The sequence below is a fragment of the Trachurus japonicus genome, chromosome 10 (genome assembly GCF_045865225.1).
Source record: "Trachurus japonicus isolate A0001 chromosome 10, Traja_1.0".
Taxonomy (NCBI): domain Eukaryota; kingdom Metazoa; phylum Chordata; class Actinopteri; order Carangiformes; family Carangidae; genus Trachurus; species Trachurus japonicus.
Window position 1 is genome coordinate 15,116,125 of NC_140916.1, and position 20,411 is coordinate 15,136,535.

General features: G+C 42.6%; 1 protein-coding gene across 24 annotated transcripts in view; it reads right to left on the reverse strand.

Annotated features, from left to right (window-relative positions):
• Positions 1 to 241: 241 nt before the first annotated feature.
• map7d3 (MAP7 domain containing 3) overlaps positions 242 to 20,411 on the reverse strand; it is a 30,597-nt gene continuing 10,427 nt past the window's right edge. For 3 of the 24 annotated variants that reach the window (XM_085789467.1, XM_085789455.1, XM_085789453.1), the window contains 14 exons: positions 19,845 to 19,952; positions 18,981 to 19,082; positions 18,435 to 18,533; positions 16,375 to 16,500; positions 14,371 to 14,510; positions 11,262 to 11,389; positions 10,923 to 11,143; positions 9,154 to 9,283; positions 8,596 to 8,881; positions 8,412 to 8,465; positions 8,235 to 8,301; positions 7,856 to 8,033; positions 3,318 to 3,610; positions 242 to 3,233 (listed from right to left, as the gene is read on the reverse strand). In XM_085789467.1, the coding sequence (XP_085645593.1) occupies positions 3,226 to 3,233; positions 3,318 to 3,610; positions 7,856 to 8,033; positions 8,235 to 8,301; positions 8,412 to 8,465; positions 8,596 to 8,881; positions 9,154 to 9,283; positions 10,923 to 11,143; positions 11,262 to 11,389; positions 14,371 to 14,510; positions 16,375 to 16,500; positions 18,435 to 18,533; positions 18,981 to 19,082; positions 19,845 to 19,952 (1,940 nt within the window). In that variant the 3' untranslated portion in view covers positions 242 to 3,225. The remainder of the gene's footprint in view (positions 3,234 to 3,317; positions 3,611 to 7,855; positions 8,034 to 8,234; positions 8,302 to 8,411; positions 8,466 to 8,595; positions 8,882 to 9,153; positions 9,284 to 10,922; positions 11,144 to 11,261; positions 11,390 to 14,370; positions 14,511 to 16,374; positions 16,501 to 18,434; positions 18,534 to 18,980; positions 19,083 to 19,844; positions 19,953 to 20,411) is intronic. The other 21 variants (XM_085789458.1, XM_085789454.1, XM_085789461.1 and 18 more) reach the window with 12 other exon arrangements.

Here is a 20,411-nt window from a genome sequence, read left to right on the forward strand (position 1 = left end):
TGTAGTCTCTGAATGCCTGAATGGATTATGAGAGTTTTTGAAAATGGTTAGAGAGTGAAATTAAAATACAAATTAGGGTTTTTTGAGATTGATGCTGAAATACAAAGTGCTTGTGTATTGAAGACTTGATGAGTGAAGATCAGCGTGAAACAAGAATAAAAAAAGCCAAATGACGTCTGTTTGTTGTTTTTTTTATGGCAAGAATTTGAAAAAGAAAGAAAAGAAAAACATGGCACAGGAATATTTTTGCAAGACTTTATTGTTTGAACAGTTTGTATCATCTCAGTACACTTTAGATATATTTACAGTACAAATTTGTGGTCAGGGCATTGTTAGGTTTGTAAATCTTCCAGAGAAATATTCATATTCACACTGTTGCCCTGGTTGGGTGGACTGATTGTCGAGGCTGAGGTAAAGACAAGCTTTCTTAGTTTGCTGTGATACGATAAAAATACTAAATCTCAATCTAAGGCACCGTTCTATCCTATTGTTATAGAGACAACAGTGAGGACTAAAGCAGTCGGTCCTGTACTCAAGCCCTCAAAGACGCAGCAGGAACCTGGAATAGATACAGTATCTCTTCAAGCAGCAGCTGCAACAGCCCCCCAACAGGTGTTACTCATGAGTGGAAAGAGTAGGAAAGGGTTTTGGGTGGAGTTTGGGTGTAGTAGGCAAGTTTTGGGTTAGGAATGAGATTTCAAAGGGAGCAAACCCACACATCTCTCCTATGGGTCTGTACAGTAAAGCAACTCCTCAGTAACCATTCTTTAAAAACGCAGCAAGTAATCTGAGACAGTGCAAAGAGTCTTATGTTCCTAGATGAATAATGTATGAAAGCTAAAAGTGGGCAGCTTTGAGAGACATGGTAAATAATGAAGGACGGTTTATGGAGTCTGTTACATTCTTTGAGCTTATTAATCAAAGCTAAGACCTAAAAAGCCTCTAGTTTTTATGTACAAAGAGAATTTAGTTAGCCGGCAGAGAACAAGGCAAAAATGAAGGTCCCCAAACCTTGTGCTTAGACTATTCAAGCATCGAGAATTACAAGATTTAAACACAGTTTGGTAGAAAAAAAATCCAGAACAGACAGAAAACTTGTCTGCCCCATGTCAGACTTGGTTTGGTGGATATGCCCTGCCTCGTGCTACAGAAGAGAACGGCTGCAAAATGAGTCGATATGCGTATCAGGGCAACATCCTCGCATCTTTTGATGTCATAGAAAATATGTTTTGATGACAATTAAATTCATTTTGAGGCACAGCCACGACTGTTTTCAAGGGTCAGACAACTTGCTGCGGGTTGTGAGAGCTCTGTTCTCCGTCAAAAATGTCAACGTGTTTAGTTTGTGAGGCAACGTCAGGATCAAAAACAGGGCTCAGGGATATAGGACTGAAAGCTCTCAAATATACACAGACCACATATACAGTGTCCTCGCTTGGACCTGCTGTGAAACACGGCCTCATGTAACTGTTGGCTCTCCAGGCTGCGCAGACCTCACCCGACTACGCTGTCACAGGGCACGTGTCAAGAAACAAAACCTTAAACTTATAGCACATACACATACACTGAGACTTCAATTATCCACATCCTGACACCACTCCCTCCTAAACATGGCTTCATTTGCCTAATACTGATTATATACACAATACAATAACACTTAAATATATGTAGAAATGTATTTTCATATATAAACAAAGAGCCCAATTTTATATTATAAAAAAAAAAAACTGTTGAAATGCTTTTTGTCAGCAGCAGCTGGTGCGACTGGAATTTTAGAGGATGGTTTTGTGGGAAAGAAGTGGAGCTAAAGACCGAGCGACACCTGGCGGAGGGTCGGAGATGGGGATGTGTGTGTGTGTGGATGTGTTGGTAAAGTTCAAACCAGAAAATTGAGAACCTGATTTCTAGCTTTAGTACAGGTGATGTCTACTCTGAACATGACTGACATGTAAGAAGAGTCAAACATTCAAGTTCAGTTCAGTCACGAACACACGTGCCTTCACGGGCAGCTGTGGATCAAACTAAAGGACTTCACCTCTGTTAGGTTAGTGTGTCACAGTTACGGTTATTCAGACAGATGAGTGGAAAACGATGCAGCTGATGGAGTCAGTCATTTCAGAGACTAGAACTCAAACTAAGATGTAAATTACAATGATGTTAGTAAACATATATTCTATATACATATGTAAAAAAATAAAACCTAAACGGGCCACGAGCCCTAAATCAACAAACTGCTGAAATTTCACTGATGTGAAATGACTACAGCGTCGTCTTAAATCTCCACTCACTTGAGCTTTTAATGTAACAGTTGTGCTCATGAGTCCCTCTTGTGGCCAACGAAGGAAACACAGATGCAGGGAGAAGGGGGTTTGTGTGTTAGGCTTGAAAAAAAGGGGGTGAATAAGGACAGAGATGTGTGAAGTGTAGCATGGACACAGAATCCACTCTCGACTGACAGCGCGCGATGGGACACTGTTAAACTGTGCGTGTATGAGCTTCAGCACAAATAACTTAATATATTCATGCTTAGTGATTAGAAGTTGGGGGGAAGAAAAAACATTGTAAGGCCATATTGCTGGATGCTGCAAAAAAACAGCCGGTCAAGTAAATTTAGATCAATCACATGCAGATCCTGGGGTGTCATCCCCCCTCAACCCCCGACACATCAGAATGTATTAACGCTTCTTCCTGTAACTCACGATATTTATCTCATGTTCAGTTCACACAGCCTAACGTGCATGTGTCCTGGAATATTCTCACAGAAGAGAAAAAAAATTAACATATAATAATAATTACAATAACAAAGAAGCCAAAATTAATAAATTACAACAATGCACCCCTGACAAAGACAAAGCTCTTAAAAAACAATCAAAATCTGACACAACATAGAAAAAAAAACATCTGGAGAAGAACTAAACACAAGAGGAAGAGGAAAAAGACCTGAAACAAGCACTTTGAAGGAATATTTGGAATTTCCCTGAAGTATATTTTTTTCTTATTATATATTTTTAATATATTTGTTTCCTCATCATGTAGGGTGCAAATGTTGCACTTAGGTTGGTCTTTCCTCTTCACCTTGTGCTCCTCCTGCCGGAAGAGGAGGAGGACAAAGAGGAGGAAGCTGTTTGGAGCTAACAAAGGACTTTTTTTTTTCTTAAAGGAGCTCAGCTAGACAGGAACTTCAGGAGTGCAACAGTGAGAGGCTTTCCAGCAATGGCTGCAGCGTCAAATCTCTACAGAGACACAGGAGAGAGGAGTTTAAGTTTATCATGAAGCTACGCTTTCCCCCAGAAGCGGCTGCGTGTTTGACCCCTCACCTGAAAGGGCTTCTATGGGCTGATTAGAGGAATGCAGGGTGTTGACAGGGGTTCCCTTGTCCTCGAAGGCTACCCTGGTCCCATCTGAGCTCCCGTCACAGTTGATCAAGACCTGGTTACAGTCCTCTGCCTCCATGAGGGGCCGAGTCTTGGAGTGGACATTGAGGTCAATGAGTTCCTCGAAGCTCCACTGGTTGGATTTACCGTTCAGGCCTGAGACCAAACCCACTTTGGCAGAGTCCTGCTCATTCAGGAACTCTGAGCCTTCCACCAGGTGGCCTTTCGGGGCTGGACTGGAGAGGGGAAGTGGGAGAGAAGTGTTTGTTACAAGAACGATCTGAAAGGCTGAAGACAGAATTCTCACAGCACCACTCAACTCAACTGAGCGAGAGCATGATGACAGAGGGAAATCCAGACCAATAAAACATAAGCCGGGTGTTATTTTATATATTTCAGCGATCAAACAGATCCCACAGAAAGGTCAAAACCAACAATGAGTTAGTTCATCTCTCATTTACTTTCCCTTCCCGCTCTGTGGCACTAAGCCCCAAGCCAAATCATTTCTACTGGAGAAGAAAATCCTAAAATACAAGTCACAAGTGCAGTTTTTTGTTTTTTTCAAAGCAATTTCTAGGGATACAACACTAGAAGTCCCTGAGACTCAACTGTGACTTTGTGGGAATTTAACGTTCTCACCTCACATACGATGAAGAAAAGCAAAACACGAGTCATGAAAAATGTACGTAGTTGAGTGTGCACTACCTGCATAGGGTAACAAACAATGTACTTCTCATGTAACTGATCGATCCCAAACTGTGTGTGGCGATGGTTTTAAATCAGAAATTTTAAACATATACAAAGGGGTACCACAGGGTTCGGTTCTAGGACCGCTGCTTTTTTCTATTTATATTAATGATTTTAATTATGGTGTCATAAATAGCTTAACTCATCTGTATGCTGATGATTCAATCATATACTCTTTTGCTCCATCTGTTCAACATGCTCTAAATAATCTTCAAGATGATTTCCGTATTATCCAAAGAACTCTGACTAGTCTTAAATTAGTTTTAAATCCAGGAAAATAAAAGTACATGATTTTAACAAAAAAACATAATGTTGACTTAAATAACTTTACCCTGGGCACAGAGGATGGGACACCCTTGGAAAGGGTTTCTTGTTATAAGTATTTGGGTATATGGCTGGATGATAAATTGTCTTTTAACTCATTGAGTGCCAACCACGTAATTTCTCGTTTTTCGTTCCCATGCGTTGAGTGCCAAAAACGAAATTTTTCGTTTTTTGCTTTTTTTTTAAATTATGAAAATAGACACTTTAATACACATTATATGTAAATTTGGGGACTCTACGACGAGGAGAACTGAAATAGATGACGATCAAAGTCACATGACAGCTCATGATCTGGAAGTTTTTATCATAACTCAGCTTCTGCAAATGGAGTTCTGCATGCAGATGCAGCGCAGCTGCTCCGCTGCTGCTCCGCTCTCACCCGCGAGGCTGCAGCAGCTGGGAGCTGAACCAGGAAGCTCTCAGCCCACTGTCCCGCCCGGTCTTCATCTGGAGCAACACCGTGTCCTCCCCAAAGTCCTCCCGCGGTAAAATCTGATGGTCTCTGGACCAAAGCAGACCGGCACCACCGACCCGTACCACAGACGGACCGCGACCACCGGCGGGACCGGTGTTCGCGAGCCGCTGTGGCCGGCAGAGCCTCACGTTCCGCGGCGAGAAGCTGTGACACGGCACGGTGCGTCTGTGTTATTGTTGTTTAGTGGCGCCCCCCCCGCCCCCGATGGTGGTTTTGTGAATAGAACAACAATTGTTGTGTATATTTATCTTATACGAGCCCTTGATCCAGAAATGCGAGTGTCAGAAGAGCGACAGACACAAACAGCGCACCTTTCATAAAAGACGCTCTATCTCCTTTTCTAGAAAAAAAGGAGGGATTTTGGTGAAACCCAGCCATGTTTAGCTTGACTTTTCTCAGGAACGGAGGCACGTAGAAACAAACGGTTTGTGGCCATTTGAAGGATAAAGTTAAACCTTTCAAATGAGCTACAGTATGTGTTGGTGGCAATAATATAGAATACACTATGGCTCTAAAATAAAAAGTCAAATATGGTCTAATTTGCCGGTACACTTGACTAAAACTTTGGAAAGGAGCGCGGCACTCAATGAGTTAAATTACATGTTACAGAACTTTTAAAAAAGCTGAAGCCTCTATTGGCATTCTTTTATAGAAATAAATCCTGTCTTCCTCAGCACTGTAGAAGGCAGATAGTGCATGCTACATTTTTATCCGTTTTAGATTACGGTGACATTATTTACATGCATGCTTCTCCCTCTGTTCTTAAACCACTAGATACAATTTATCATTCGGCTATTAGATTTGTTACGGGCGATGGGTTCATGACCCATCATTGTCATCTTTATCATAATGTGGGTTGGACTTCCCTAGCCCTAAGAAGGGAGCAACACTGTATATTGTTTATTTATAAGTCACTGCTAAAAAAACTTCCACTGTACCTATCTAGCCTACTGAGCTTCAGATCTTTTAAATATCCCACTCGTACACAAAACCCACTGGCTCTTAATATCCCAGCTGTTAAAACGGAGGTAGGGAAACTCGCTTTTATTTATTTTGCTCCTTTTAAATGGAATAATTTACTGTCTCAGCTTCAGTTGGATTCACTGATTCCTTTTAATCATTTTAAAAACATTCTTGTTGATCTTATGTATTCTGAATGTACATGTGCTTCTTAAATTCACAATGTGCTATGTTGAATGTTGAATGTATATATTAGGGATATGTATTGTAATGTGTTTAACTGGTATTGATTTGTATTGTGCTGTAATCAGGGCGCCATTGGAAATGAGAGCTTGCTCTCAATTGGCCCCCCTGAATAAATAAAGGTGATGAATGAATGTTTGAGCGTTAATTAAAACAAAAAAAATCTGTATTTTTTTTTGTTGCATCACTTTCAAGTGCAGAGTCTGGCCTGAATCTCAATTCCTGATCTGAGGACAGCCCTACAAATTTACTGGTAGCGCCGTCCTATTTCAACTAATGTTAAACCAAACATGTGAATGTTCTGGTGCTTTTTTGGAGAGTTACCACACAGCTGCTCATGTTTTGGTTTTGTTATATACAAACCAACAGACTGTGGGCGTTTTGACGTGCATCAAAAAATCTCCTCTAATCCAAACAAATCAAGCAGGTTCCATATTCAAAAAATTCACACTGGCAAATTTCCAGCTGTTGACAATTACAGTATTATCAACGGGATTCTGAAGCATCGAATTAAATGTCTGGTGGACATAGACAACTGTGGACATGCAGTTGTTGTAATTATACTGTTTTTCATCCATTTGGAGCCTGCTCATAGCACCTATTCACAGTTGTTGCACTTGTGTGGATTCGCAGCAGACTGTAGAGCACACAGATATCTGCACAGAGCCTCGTGCACACGCTCCCCATCTGATGATCAGAAGTTACATCACTCAGACCCCAGCAGATCCTCACATGGTGGTGGGTGTGTAATGGAAAACAATAGCTTGAGCCTGTTTCTTTGGTTGTCTCAGGGTCACACTTGACAGGGCTCCAGACTGCGACTAAATGGTCGCATTTTGCGACTAAAATTTGATACAGTGCGAGTAAATTTTTTATCTACTCGCGCATGTGCGACCAGTAAATTCGCCGATTTTTTTTTTTTTTTTAATGACCACTGTGATTGGCTAATGTGTGAAAAGAAACGTGTGTTTCTCTTCTCTACATCTTGGAGCGGAGGAGACGTCTTTTTACAGCAGAGCTCCGTGTGAAACAGCAGGAGACACACAGACTGGTGACCTGCGTGTGTGTGTGTGCTGTGTCACCTGCATTTTTTTTTTTACGACGGCTCGCTACAAACCTTAAACATCCCATAATATGCTCGCGCTCTCAGCAGCGGTACTCAAATCGTCACAAGGCAACGAAGCAGGTTGACTCGCGCTGCAGAACGTGCTGCACAGACTAGGCTCGGAAATGATTGATTGATTGTTGATCGATAGATCCTTTTTTTTTGGCCGTGCGGAGGAGGTTGGGGGGGGGTCGACGAGTTTAATGCCACGGAGTCCGTGCACATGTGGCTCAGTCAGGGTCAACAAGGGCTGGCCTACACAGGCGGGGGGGGGGGGTATGTTCTAGGATGAGTTTACCACAAGTAGTGTGTCTACTTGTTCTGTTATTGGTCAGTGCAGCCTAAACATTAACTTTATATTTTCAATATTTTAACTGTTGCACAATAAAATGTGAATTTAAAACATTATAGTTTCTGCATTTATGCAGTATTTATCAGTAATACAGTGAAAATTAGAGGAAATGTGCAAATTTACTTCACAAGTCGATTTCGGTGTGCGCCCCTAAATTTTCTGCTTGCGCTCCTAAAATTTTAAGTTAGGGGCCACTGTGCTCCTAGTCAAAAAAGTTAGTCTGGAGCCCTGCTTGACTTTTATGTTTCTGTGTGAAGTTTTTTCTGCACTCATACCTTACTGCCTGAGTCTCCTCCGTGCTTATGCCATTGTTGTTCTCCTTGTCGTCAGTCTCTGGTTTTCCGTTGACAGCGTCGAGGGGCTCCTCTTCTTGTAGCTCCGGCTCACCAGAGGCCAGATCGTCTGAGGCACACTCATCTTTGTCAGCCTCTGTAGTGATGTCATCTCCCTGGGCTACAAGAGTTGAGCAGATGGATTTGAATAAAACGTAGATAAATGTGGAGATGCACACAAACAAACAATTCATGTAAAGTACATTCAAACAAACACAAAAATGGGAAGTCGCACTCTCATGAGACAAAACACCAAATTCAAAAACACAGTGATGTCACGTTGTTGTGCATTTTGAAGGGTGAAGGTAAAGGGAAGACTAACCGTTGGTTTCACAGCTCATCTCCCCACCATCTTCATCTCCATTCTCCGGTGATTTATCATCATCTCTCTGTACAAATACAGCAGGTAGACACTGTTAACATGTGAACACACATCCAGTGCAGAGGATTTTCCCCACACACTCCAACATACACAGGCTGAGTGTGAATGTGAGCTCACCTTTCCATCAGGTCCATCCCCTTTTCTAGTTCTTTTCATTATTTCTTCAATTCTCTGAAATGGAAAGAATATGCAACATTTCATGAATGATTTCTTACAGGGAAGCGTTAAAAATATGAAGCATTTGTTGCTTTACAAGAACAAACTAATTGACCAGATTCTCTCCTTCATCCTTGCATCTTACCTTCTTCCTCTCCATCCGTTCTTGCTGGTTCTGCTGCATGATGCGGTCTCTCTCCTGACGGACTCTTTCCGCCTCCTCCAAAGCTTTGGCCTCAGCCTCCTCTCGCTCCTTCTGGAGCTCGGCCTGCCTCACCGCCTCCTCTTCTGCCATTTTCACCCGCTCCTCCTCTGCCATGCGAGCCTCCTCTTCTTCTCTGACCTTTCTCTCCTCTGCAAGCTTCTTCTCCTCCTCCACACGTTTCAGCCGAGCCTCCTCCTCTAAACGCTTTTCTTCTTCCTTTCTCAGCCTGGATACAAACCAACAGCAAATGTTTGAAAAATAACGGCCTTTTAAAGGTACCGTGATTTCTGGAAGTGGATGTTCAGCGGCTGCTACACAACATAAACTTCATTCACTGTGCTCATTGTACTTTCAATGCCTATTTAACTTATTACAAGATTCAGTTTCACTTTACAACTATGGATCAGTTCTCCTGATAACATTTTCATAGCGACTTCCATGAGTCTTAACTTCTGCATTTTCCTTCGAATCAAAATGGCATTGGTTTAACGTCCTCACCTCTCCTCCTCCTCTCTCTGTACCCTGAGCTGCTCCTCTTTCTCCTTCTGCTCTCGCATCAGTCTGCGATTCTCTGCCAGGATCTTGGCTGCCTCAGCAGCCGAGTTGGTGCCGGTCGCGCCCTTAGGGTCTGACAGGTGGAAAGACAAATATAGAAGATACATTTAGCACTTTATGTCACTCGTCATCCATTTCTCATTTTATCGTTAACATATGACCAAAGCACATGAACATGACATCAGGATGACTGATGACAGAAGGCAGAGAGCTTCACTGCTGAGGGAGAGAGAAAGGCACCAGCTGAAAAAAATAAGAAAGTGGCCTGATTCTAAGTTGTATAACTTTCACATGACAATCTCTGTGTTCGTTGTTGTCCTCAGAGATTCTGCATCACTATCACAGCATTTATCCTTTTTTATAAGCAAATAACTAGGTCATAGAAGGCATAAACCGGTTTATACCAGTGCGTGACAGTGCACTTAACTAAAACTGATTTTCAATTGTTTGAGAAAATTATCATATCCTAAAATATATTGATTTGATATCCAATTACATTCACCATTATAAAGGATTATATCCACATCACTCATCCAACACTTGCAGATTACAATTTTTGAGGTGTAAAACAACAAGGTAATGAACATATTTGGAGTATGTACTAATAAAGTCAGACTTGAAAATTTATTACCGGTATTATTTGTGTCCTTTATTTAAAAAAAAATTGTTTTTGCACTATTTTAGAGAATACTGGGCAATAGTCTTAATCCTTTGATATGAAGTATCAAACCATTACTAAGCAATTTCATCTTGCAGAGCATGATTCTGTCCATGAGGTGGCAGTAGAAACAACCTCAGGTCTGTAACAGGATGTGACTCCAGCTGGGACTTAATAGGTCTCCTGCTCCTCTGAGATTTATTGCAAATTGAGCCTCTGCCACGTCACTTTGCTGGACACAAACACAGGCATGCACACACGCACACACGCACACACAATACGGTTTGGAGTCTGTCTATCAAAACACACAATAATACTCTCAAACTGAACAGATTGCTCCTCAAAGCAGGATTAATCCGTGATCAGAGGATGCATTTTTCATTTGCTAGTGGCTGCGTTAGCTGTCATCATGAAACATAATTAATAGTGTTGAAAATATTTACAACAATTTAACTTTACTGCAGTGTTACCAGAACTACCTTTTTGTCTTCTGAGATGTATTAATGCACCAAATCCACCTGCGTATCTTTTGGATCCAAGGGCTCATGCAGTTTGATTTCCTCCCATCAGAAAATATATCATGCTGAATTAACAGGTGTCTGGATATTGCATAAGTGGAGCTTTTGTGTACTATTATTTTGTTTACAACCAACTGCGGTACAGCCATAATAATATGTAATAATCCATAAGAGGGAACTCAGTAAAATGCTAAAGAAAAATTTATATTTTTTGAGCGGGTTTGGACTTGCATGGTGAAGTATGGTGATTTTAATTTCAGATGAAAAAATATTTCCGTTTGTCCTGCTGTGTTACTGTGCTCCCAGAAACTGACAGCACGTCTGGATGCACTAGTGCAAACATCCTGGTTGCCAGAATAACACAGAATCACACTTGGCAAATATTGGTACTGACTAATTACAATCTGTCAGTTGACTGGTTGTTAAAGTCTGGCTTTTATAAGGAGTTATATTGCATGTGTTGTACAAATATGAAACAGTTTACATTCACACATTGATATTGATGGGTGGCTTTATTAAGACTGAGAATTGCTCACCATCTTTCTCTTTGGTCTTGCTGCTGTCAGAGGACTGTGGAGCCGTCGCCTGGACAGGACATAGTTCCTTGGACTTGGAGTCTCTCTTTCGCAAAGTAGGGGGCCCTGTTGGAGTGAGAGCTGGTTTCTGGATGGGTGGGGGTTTGGTTGATGCAGGCTGGGGGGATGGGGGACGCTGTTTCATCGCACCAGGTGAGGGTGGGCGTGTCCTGGAACCTTGCCTGTGACAATAAATTTGAGTTGTTTTGAGTTGTGTCCTGTAATAATGGCCTTCATCCAATCTCTCTAAAAGAAGAAAAGCACAGCTAAATCACTGGAGCTGAAGGCTTGTAGTCTTACTTGGCTGTTCCTGGGGAGGGGGTCCTCTTTGGAGCTGGATTGGGGGCTGGGGATGGTGAACGGTTGCGTCCTAGGGGGGTGGATGGGGAGGCGGGACGTTGGCCTCCAGGCGATAACTGCTTATCCTTCTGTAGTTCCACAGAAAAGGGACAGAGGTGGAAAAGGAATTTTACATTTCTGAAGTTAGATTTCAGAGCTCAAAAAGACCACCCATTAACACCTCTGTCTACTGCAAAATCACTCTGTCAATTTCAATATCCTTGCATAATAAGCAAAACAGTAAAATATGTGACTAGGTGGTACCGGTATTAGTCCACAACAGCAAGGATAACTTGTGTACTCATCACAGCTTAATGTGGATATTAAGCTATTAAATGGTCATTTTTCCTTCTCAGACTGTATCTTAGAAATTATTGTACAGGCTCCAACAAGTGAAGTATTCAATACTATGGAAGAAATAGGCAAAATAAAATTGATAAACATCATAAAAGGGAAATGCCATGTTATGTAGCAGAATGATGGAATTTCTTTTATTTATTTTAATCACATTTATGATTTTCTGGTCCAATGCTGTGCTTGGGAACCATTTTCTACACAAATTAACAATCATTCACAAGTGTAAGAAATAAAAGAACTCAGAATCCTATAATATGAAGCAAACAACAACAAAAGCCCACAAAAAAGTAGAAAAAAACCCCTCTATGTTAATGGTGGTCCTGGTTCTTTTCGTTTCGGTAGCATATCATATTCACAATGCTCGATTACAGGGGGACACGGGTCAGGTTTTAATTCATCTATTTTTAATGCTCATGTGCTATGTTTGGCACTGTAAACATGATGACAGCAGTGCAGAACAAGGTCACACATGTGACACTCAGACAGACACAAATACACAGCACTGTCCCACTCCCACCCCAAACAGTGTCACCGAATGCCAAGCAGGCAGAGCTTAGACAGATACAATGCATTTTCTGTATCTCTGTACATAAGAAACTGTCTCATAATAAACCGTTTCATGGACAATGTCTCTCACCCCCTTTCTCTGGACACTCTCACTCTGGACAGCCTGAAGAGTGACCACAGCCGCAGACTGCTGCAGCCCAGATGCGCAAAGGAGCGCTACAGCAAGTCCTTCCTGCCTGAGGCTATCAGACTCTATAACACACGTGTAGCCTCTAGAGGTGTGTATCGGAAATTATTGAACTGATCCAAATTTTATTGGGTGTTGTGTGTTTGGGGTGCTTTTTTATCTCTCTATAGTATTTATACATTGTGTTTTTTTTGTGTGTGTGTGCTGCTGGAACAAACTAATTCCCCCCTTGGGGATTAATAAAGTTTAATCAATCAATTTAGCTGTGGTCACACAGCTTGATCAACAAGACAGAACAACAATAAATGAGTGACTGTTTCATAACAGGGACCAGAAGTTCATTTCCTATTTGTGTCAATGTAGCACAATGGCAAAAAACTGTAAATAGACAGAGTCATTGAATGACATGGGCTCAATGGGCTCATCGACTAATAGACCAAGTTACACCTGAGTCTCAGCAGGGCCAATAACATCAGACTGGTGCAGGCAGGAGGTTGGCTTTATGACAGACTGAATTGCATCTCACTGGCAATGAACAAGAAAGCTGAGGCCTAAAATCAAGATGTGCAGATCCAGGGACAACCTCAACATCACTTTTTGCACATTTCTCCTACACCTTTTGATTGTTGTGAAAAGAAACATCTCCGGTCTCATATAACTAAGTGGAAAGACACAGTTTAATTCAAGTGTCATGCAGTGGCTGAGGGACATTCATGAGGCACTTATCTCCACACCAATCTGCTCATGTGGAGAGGAGAAGAAAATGAGAAGGTGAGGAAAAGTCAAAGGCTTTTGACATTAGGGCCCCAGGTCAGGGTGGGGTCTGCTTTGCATGGGATGATCTGTCCATAATCAGGCCACTGTGAATCCCTTTGTCTCACGCTGCGACAATGAGGGCCTTCACGGTCACAGAGGAGTGAGGAGGACAGAAAGAGCCAGGCACTATTGGCCACCACGTGAGAAAACCAGATCTCACAGCAGCACATGGGGATAAAACTCTACCAGTGTATGAACAAGTTTAAATAATGTGGATTGTGTGAGTGACCAGCTACAGCCAACAGCTGGAGGAACAACATTTCCATTTGGTTAGCATCCTGCAGAGGTACTTTGACAGGCAAATGTAGCCGGATATGCACATATACTGTAAATCTGAGCCTTTGGTGCCATTAACATTTTCTCTGAGTGACGTCATTTCATTGGAAGAATGCCCACATTTGTTGTCATCATCACTTCATCACAGTTTCTACTGAGACTCTGCAAAAGGGATTTCTCTCTTCCAGCGCAATCGACAATTAGTTTAATCACTAAAATGTTTTTTGTAGCCTGTTTGTGTTCTGCAAGTCAAATTCAATGACTTTCACATGGAAATTAAACCAAATATTGCCGGTAATTGATTGGCATAGTGTCATTTTACACAACAGCACAGCCCTGTGTTATTTTCCAGCAGCTACATTGCATGGCAAATATTTTCTACTTTCAGCCATAAAATGAAACTTTTTTGATCATCGAGTCCTGACTATCCCAAAATGTTCAACATATCTTATAGGATATAACCATTATTACCCTGTAGTTTGAATATGGGTAGATAATAACTATCTAAAGCCCTGCATGCAGGTTACTCCATCAGTAAAAGTAACTACATTGAATGACATGATCAACTTTATCCTTATGACTACATAGTTGACTCGTAAACCAACTCTCAAACTTTAATATCACTGTCAAATGTTGTTCATGTCACAACAGCATTTTTCCCCATTAAACACTGATATTCCTGACTGATTGGGCCCGCTGAATTCAACATTATCAAATCACTGCCTTCCAATAAACTAACAATGAGGACATATAATGTTTAAAAAGTTTGGAACAGGGAGGACAGTGGGAAATCTCAATCAGCTACAGTAGAAGCTTTCAACTCAGCCAGTCATTGATATTATGAATCTTTTGGGGGGTAAATCTATGACAGTTTGCTCTGTGGGCCAGTGGGGTCAGTAAAACACAAGTCAAGCGTTTTTTTCTCACCATTGAAGGGTCGAGGGCTCCGTCAGCTGAAACCGAGGTGGTCATGCCGCTCTTCTGTCGGTCAATGCTACGGCTCCGCACGGGTCCGCGCGGTGGGTGCAGGGGGCTGGCAGAGGCTGAGCGAGGACACAGGTGACACTCTGGTAAAGGACACAGTCATCGCAGGGCCAGGGGAGCACAACCAATGGGAGGCATGATAAGCGGCCAAGTTGGGCAGCAAAGCAGCAAAGAGCAAAAAAAAAAAAGAGAGAGAGAAGAATAAAGACAGTAGAGGGAAAGATGGATGGGGGGGAGGGAGAGCATGAGAGAGGGGAGGGGTGATGATGGTTGAAAGAAAAGCAGAAGAGTGTTTTCAGAAGGGGACAAGAGCACAAAAAAAGCGATTTGTTAGGTAGAGCACTTGGGGTGAGGCAACAGCTTGATTTCTCAGGGCTTGATTGGGCTGCAGATTACTGGGGACATGAGGAAGCAGACAGCAACAATGTCACAAAAGCCCCAGACACTCTACAGGTGCCAAAGCTGCTGAACACACCATACATGGACAAAACCTGAACAACAAGCACCACAGCACACCGGGCAAAACCTACCACCAATGCAATCCAACCAACACTGTCACTACACACACACACACACACACACACACACACACATAACACACAGATTTCATTAGTACACTAAGCACACAATCAGTGTTGACATTGTCCCTTGCTGTGTTCTGTTGCAGTAGCTAGAAAAAACGAGTGATTTGCTGTCTTTGAGTCCTTCTCTTGAAAGAAACACTGTTGTCCCCGGGTTATGAGCTTGCTGCGTCAGATTGAGGGATTAGCCCTGATAATCCTGAGACCTGGAGAACTCTCCCTGCCACAGCCTGGCCACAAATGTGTTCTCTACTTCATTTTGACTGCATACTGAGCAGCAGCTATGGTGACTGTGAACTTTATCCTGCCATGAGCTACCATTGCTGCTGTCGCTGCTACTGCTGCTGCTGCTGCTAATGCGGATGTGTCATGTTTCTACTGTGGCTATACTTAGCTGGAGATCTGTAGCTGCTAATGGGTTTGCAATGGCCCAGTCAATAAATACAACAACCATTTGCAGCATCAGTGGGGTTCTTTAAATCCTTAAAAACAAAGTCAATACAAGAGAAAAATGCAATATTCATCTCTGTGCTTCAGGGGTTCATTAAGCGTCTTTTATGCTGGGGATAAAACTATGTTCATCTTCAACAACCACTTTTGTTCTGTTTACCATCTTCATTTTGGCTTAACACTGGGAAATTATTGAAAATCAAAGAGATGAAAGGCATTCAATGAGATATAAAATCTCTTCTGATCATATTGTCAAAACTAAATGTAAGCTCAAAATCCAGTGGCAGAACAGGGGTGTACTGATTTCCAGCCCATATAATCTATGAAAAATGACAATAATTATCATTTCAGTGCCACATTATGCAGTCCCAGACAGCCTGGTCTGCCCATGACAGCACATGCAATAGCACAACAGTCTCAATCTGACGTAACAAGAACCAACAGGTAAGCAGCTTAGGGCAAATCTCCCAGCGTGGACCCTGAGGCTCCTCGGATGCAGAGAAATGCTCGCGGCCAGGTCTGCTCTGCTCAGCCCAGCTCAGCACACAACAGCCAATTGTGCCAGATCTGAGTGTGCTTGTGAGCTGGACCTGTGTGTGCGTCTGTCAATATTTACTGAGTAACTATGCACCCTCACATGACTGTTCTTACTGCAAGTAATTACTGTACATACATAAACAGCTGATCATTACAATAGTTGCCTTTAAACACACAGGGAGCTGCAGCAAAGTCTGTAACCACACCGCGACCAAGACGCCATTTGCTTTGAAAGGATCTGCAGCAGGGCACTGGGACGATACTGGGAGTGACTAGTTTTACTTTTTCTTTTTTTTTTTGACTGATAAAATAAGCGTTAAGTGAGGATCTACATCTAGCCATCCTTCCTCTCCGTCAGGGTCTCCTGTGTGGAGGTTACCTTGAGCATCTGTTCCTTCACCAGACAGGGCGGCGGCACTCTTGCTCCTAGCTAGTGAGGCCTGGGTGGGAGTGAGCAGGCGACTAAGGACCCCTCCATCCACAGTGCTGGCCGGTGGCTTGCGAGCTACACGGCCGAAAATTCACCCGAAAATAATAAGAGAAGAACAAAAAGGCCAAGAGGGAAAGAGTGGGCAAGAATGGGGGGATGAAGAGGCAAAACAAAGGGGGGTGGGGGGGTGAGGAGGGTAACCATGTGATTTAACCAACATGAGAGAATCAACATGAAGAACCAAAGGTTACTGTGTGTCTCAATAGTTTTACATGGGCTTCTTATAAACTGTCTTTATCCTGTTAATAAAATAAAGATTGTCAGTAAAAGACAATAAGAGACAGGCACCATGGAAGAATACTGAGACAGACCAAACGCTGATTGTCTGGTAACTACCAAATCAATTCAAACTGTAGTCAAAGTAGAAAATGGGTTCAAATCAATGGTCCCTTGAGGCAGGGGAAGGTGTGCTGATGGTAAAAAAAAAACAAACGATTAGTGATCTTCAAAGACAGCTGAGGAATACTATCGAGGAGGAAGATGAGAAGTGAAAGAGACCAGAGACTAAAAGTGAAAGGGCAAGAGACTGTGACAAGACAAGAGCTCTTTAGCTTCTACTGCACAAACTTTTTATGGCGAATAATATACAGAAGATGGTCAATTTAAACCACCAAGTTAAAATGACAAGGCCGACTGCAGCTCGTCTGGTCGTACAAAGGGCCAGTATTGAGCAAGTCAGCTTGTTAGAAAAGCACTATTGTGTGGCTTGATTTCGCAGCAGAAACAAAGAGCTCTTGCTTTCAGGAAATAAAAGAATTAACGATTCCCTATTAAGTCTGTTGTTACCTAAGATGCAAAGTACAAATTATTCCAAAAGAACAGTTTAAGTGATGAGGGGTTGATCTTGCCACAAGTCCCTGAACGCTATATCTTCAAAAGGAGGTTTCCTTTTGGAGCCCCTTTACTGAGAGGACATCTGTTGTCGACAGACTTGTTTTTTTTGTTAGCTGATGAGTGTTAGCCCCTGGAGCGTGGCAGCAAGGCTCACCACTCTGCACCCAAGTATCAAGCATTTGGGTTATTTAAGTTATGTTTATGAAGAGAAAAGTGTGTGTGGGATTATTTTTTAATCATATTTTAACTGCAGATGCAAAGCTCTAAGTCAGTGTGAATGGTGGACGCTGTGTTGTATTATTGCTTTTGTTAATAACACAGAACATACATCTGTACAACAAGACAGGAACATTTTTCACCACTCATGGAGGCTGACACAACTAGAAGACAAACGAAAGCAATGGTGGTTAATGGGAGCACACAAACTGCAATAAGTCGCTGTGGTCATTTCTGTGCTCTGGGGTTGCTACAGTGGGATGGCACTGACACACACCACACTGAAGCACGAGGCCAGTGATTTAAATCCAGCCATGACGTCATCTGGAGGGGGGGGGGTAAAACAATCAACACTCTGTGACAACAAAACAATACACTGTGTTAGTCCAGACAACGTCACACAAACAAAACCATTCCTGAGTTGACACTTGAAAAGGAAACAATTAAAAAAAAGGTTAATAGAAAAATCAACCAGTGAGGAACATGGCACGGCACAGGATCTGTTAGGGTGTGACAGCAGAAAGGTTAAGGCAGACATGGGGTGAGCACAGTGTTCCCAGTTAAATCACAGACAGACATACGACAGAAGCTCAGCAGCTGCCCAAGAGGTGATTCAGTAGTCAGTGAGAGACTTTTGGGTGAAGGAGGTGAGGATGGACAGAGGTTAAAGCAAAACAAGCTGGCTCCATGACACCAACTCGAGCCAAATGGAAATGTTATCCCCAAAACCTCTTAGTTTCAGACAATACTCTGACAGTATTGTTAAAAAGAACTGAGTGGATTCATAATGAGTGAACCGTTGAGATCAGAGCCACATGCTTGTTATTTAAAGAGGGAGGCCTTAGCGATGCAGATAGGGGCATGAGAAAAAATGACTGCCGATTGTTCATGCTAGCCACCTTGATCATCCGTTGTCCCCTTATCAGGCTTGGCAGGGGTCTGTGCTCTGCCCACACTTACTCGAGTGAGGGAGGAACTTCTCTTCTTCACAGAGTTGCCTACAGACATGAAAGTGGAGTTATAGCCAAGCAGGCGCTGAGAGGGAGTCAACAAAGAATCCCCAAAGAAAGTTTACACATCATGTGCACTTCATTTGGCTTTATGTGAGTCAGCAGGCTAGGGCTGACAGCAGCTGATGTCCCAGTTTCAGTGATGAAGGCTAAACACACAGACACAGTTGTAACTGTCTTATCTGATCATACTACCTGATGCTCCCTAAATCAGATTACTACAATATTAATAGTACAACAGGGAACCTGTAGCTGTGAGTGTTTAAACCATTAGCGTGTACAAAGTCAGCTTGTTGTGTGGTTGTCATAGCTGTAACAGAGCTGAATCTAATGGAAATATATTCCCTGTGATCTCTAGTGGTTTGGAAAATTGTGTACTGTATACGGTCTTAGTTATGAGTTATAGTGTGGGATGGAGAGGGGGAGCGTTTGCACCTGTCTGTTCCACCTGAAGCTTTTTGCCGTCTTCCTTACTGGCCTGAGCAGCATTGCCATTGCTAGGCAACCGGTTACAAGATGAACTCCTCGGCTTAACTCCTGAGGGACAATGATGAAACACCCAACGGTGAATTGACACTCGTACAAAAGTCTCTCTGACTTTTTAGCATGTCCTCATAGGCCTGGAAAAGGAGGCGTGGTGGCATAATTATTAATCAGCTCGAGAGGTAGGGAGAAATATTCTGAGAGGTAAAACGGCCCTTAGAAGCTGTGGAGAGATATGAATGAGCTGATTGTGCTGATTGTTTTCTACAGGAATCAATTACACTCAAATCAAATTATGCCATAGAGTATTTGAGACAGCCCGTAGGACTACAAGAGCACTTTTATCAACAAATCACAATTTGATGCTTGGGACCCCTTGTGATTCAGAAATTTTGATTCAATGTATTTTTGCAGCGGTGCATTGTGAATGGATGCAACAGAATTGGGAAAAGGTGCTAATTCATCATTAGCTGGAACCAGAGACAGAGAGCTAAAGCATGTTACCAGTCTGTCTGTGCTCCAGTGAGCCTGTGTGAAAAATCCTGGACATGAAGAGGACAGAGGTCAGAGTTCACTCTAAGCTTAAGAGCTGGCAGAGAAAATGGGGTTGTTCTGGATTATCTACAGTTTTATCTCTTGGTAGATTTCAGTACATGAATTATCACAGAAAAACATTTACCTGGCTGATAAAAGACCGTCTGACAGGTCCTATGTTGGTTAAGACGGCACTGGAATGCAGGGAGGGTGGGTGGGAGGGGAGTGGGGAGTGGGGAGTGGGAGACGGAGCAAGGGGAGAGGACGGTGGGGAAGACTTACTTTTGTCAGGAGATTTGACGAGGGTGGCAGAGGAAGAGGATAGGCGTTTGCTGATGCCAGCCTCGGACGGCTGTTTCAGGTTCATGGTGGATGTGGAACGCTTGTCCACTAAGAGGGAGGAGGAAAGACAGACAAGGGAGGCAGGGTTTACACTGGAGGCCAGCCAATAGGGGAGGGTTTTTGGGAGCACATGAGGGAGTACAAGGTACTGCAAGATCCTAATACCCCTAATGTGCAATGGGTGATGCGTGCCTTCATGAACACACCCGAAAAGAAGCCACTGAAGAAGTAAAACCGCAGATATAATATCCCTATAATGTCCACATTAGTGATGCACCATTTCCAAAACACCATATTTATATTCCACTGTACATCCGATAGCAAATGTTATGTTAAACATGACAATGTACGCTTCCAACAAACCAGAACATAGTTGTTGTGGTTTCAGAGACAGGCATTGCAGTTAGTAAACAGTTGATACTAATGTTTGACCACTCCAAAGACGAGAGCATCAACATTACATAGAGAACCCGGGGATGATATTAGTCCCATTTGTTTTTGGCCCAT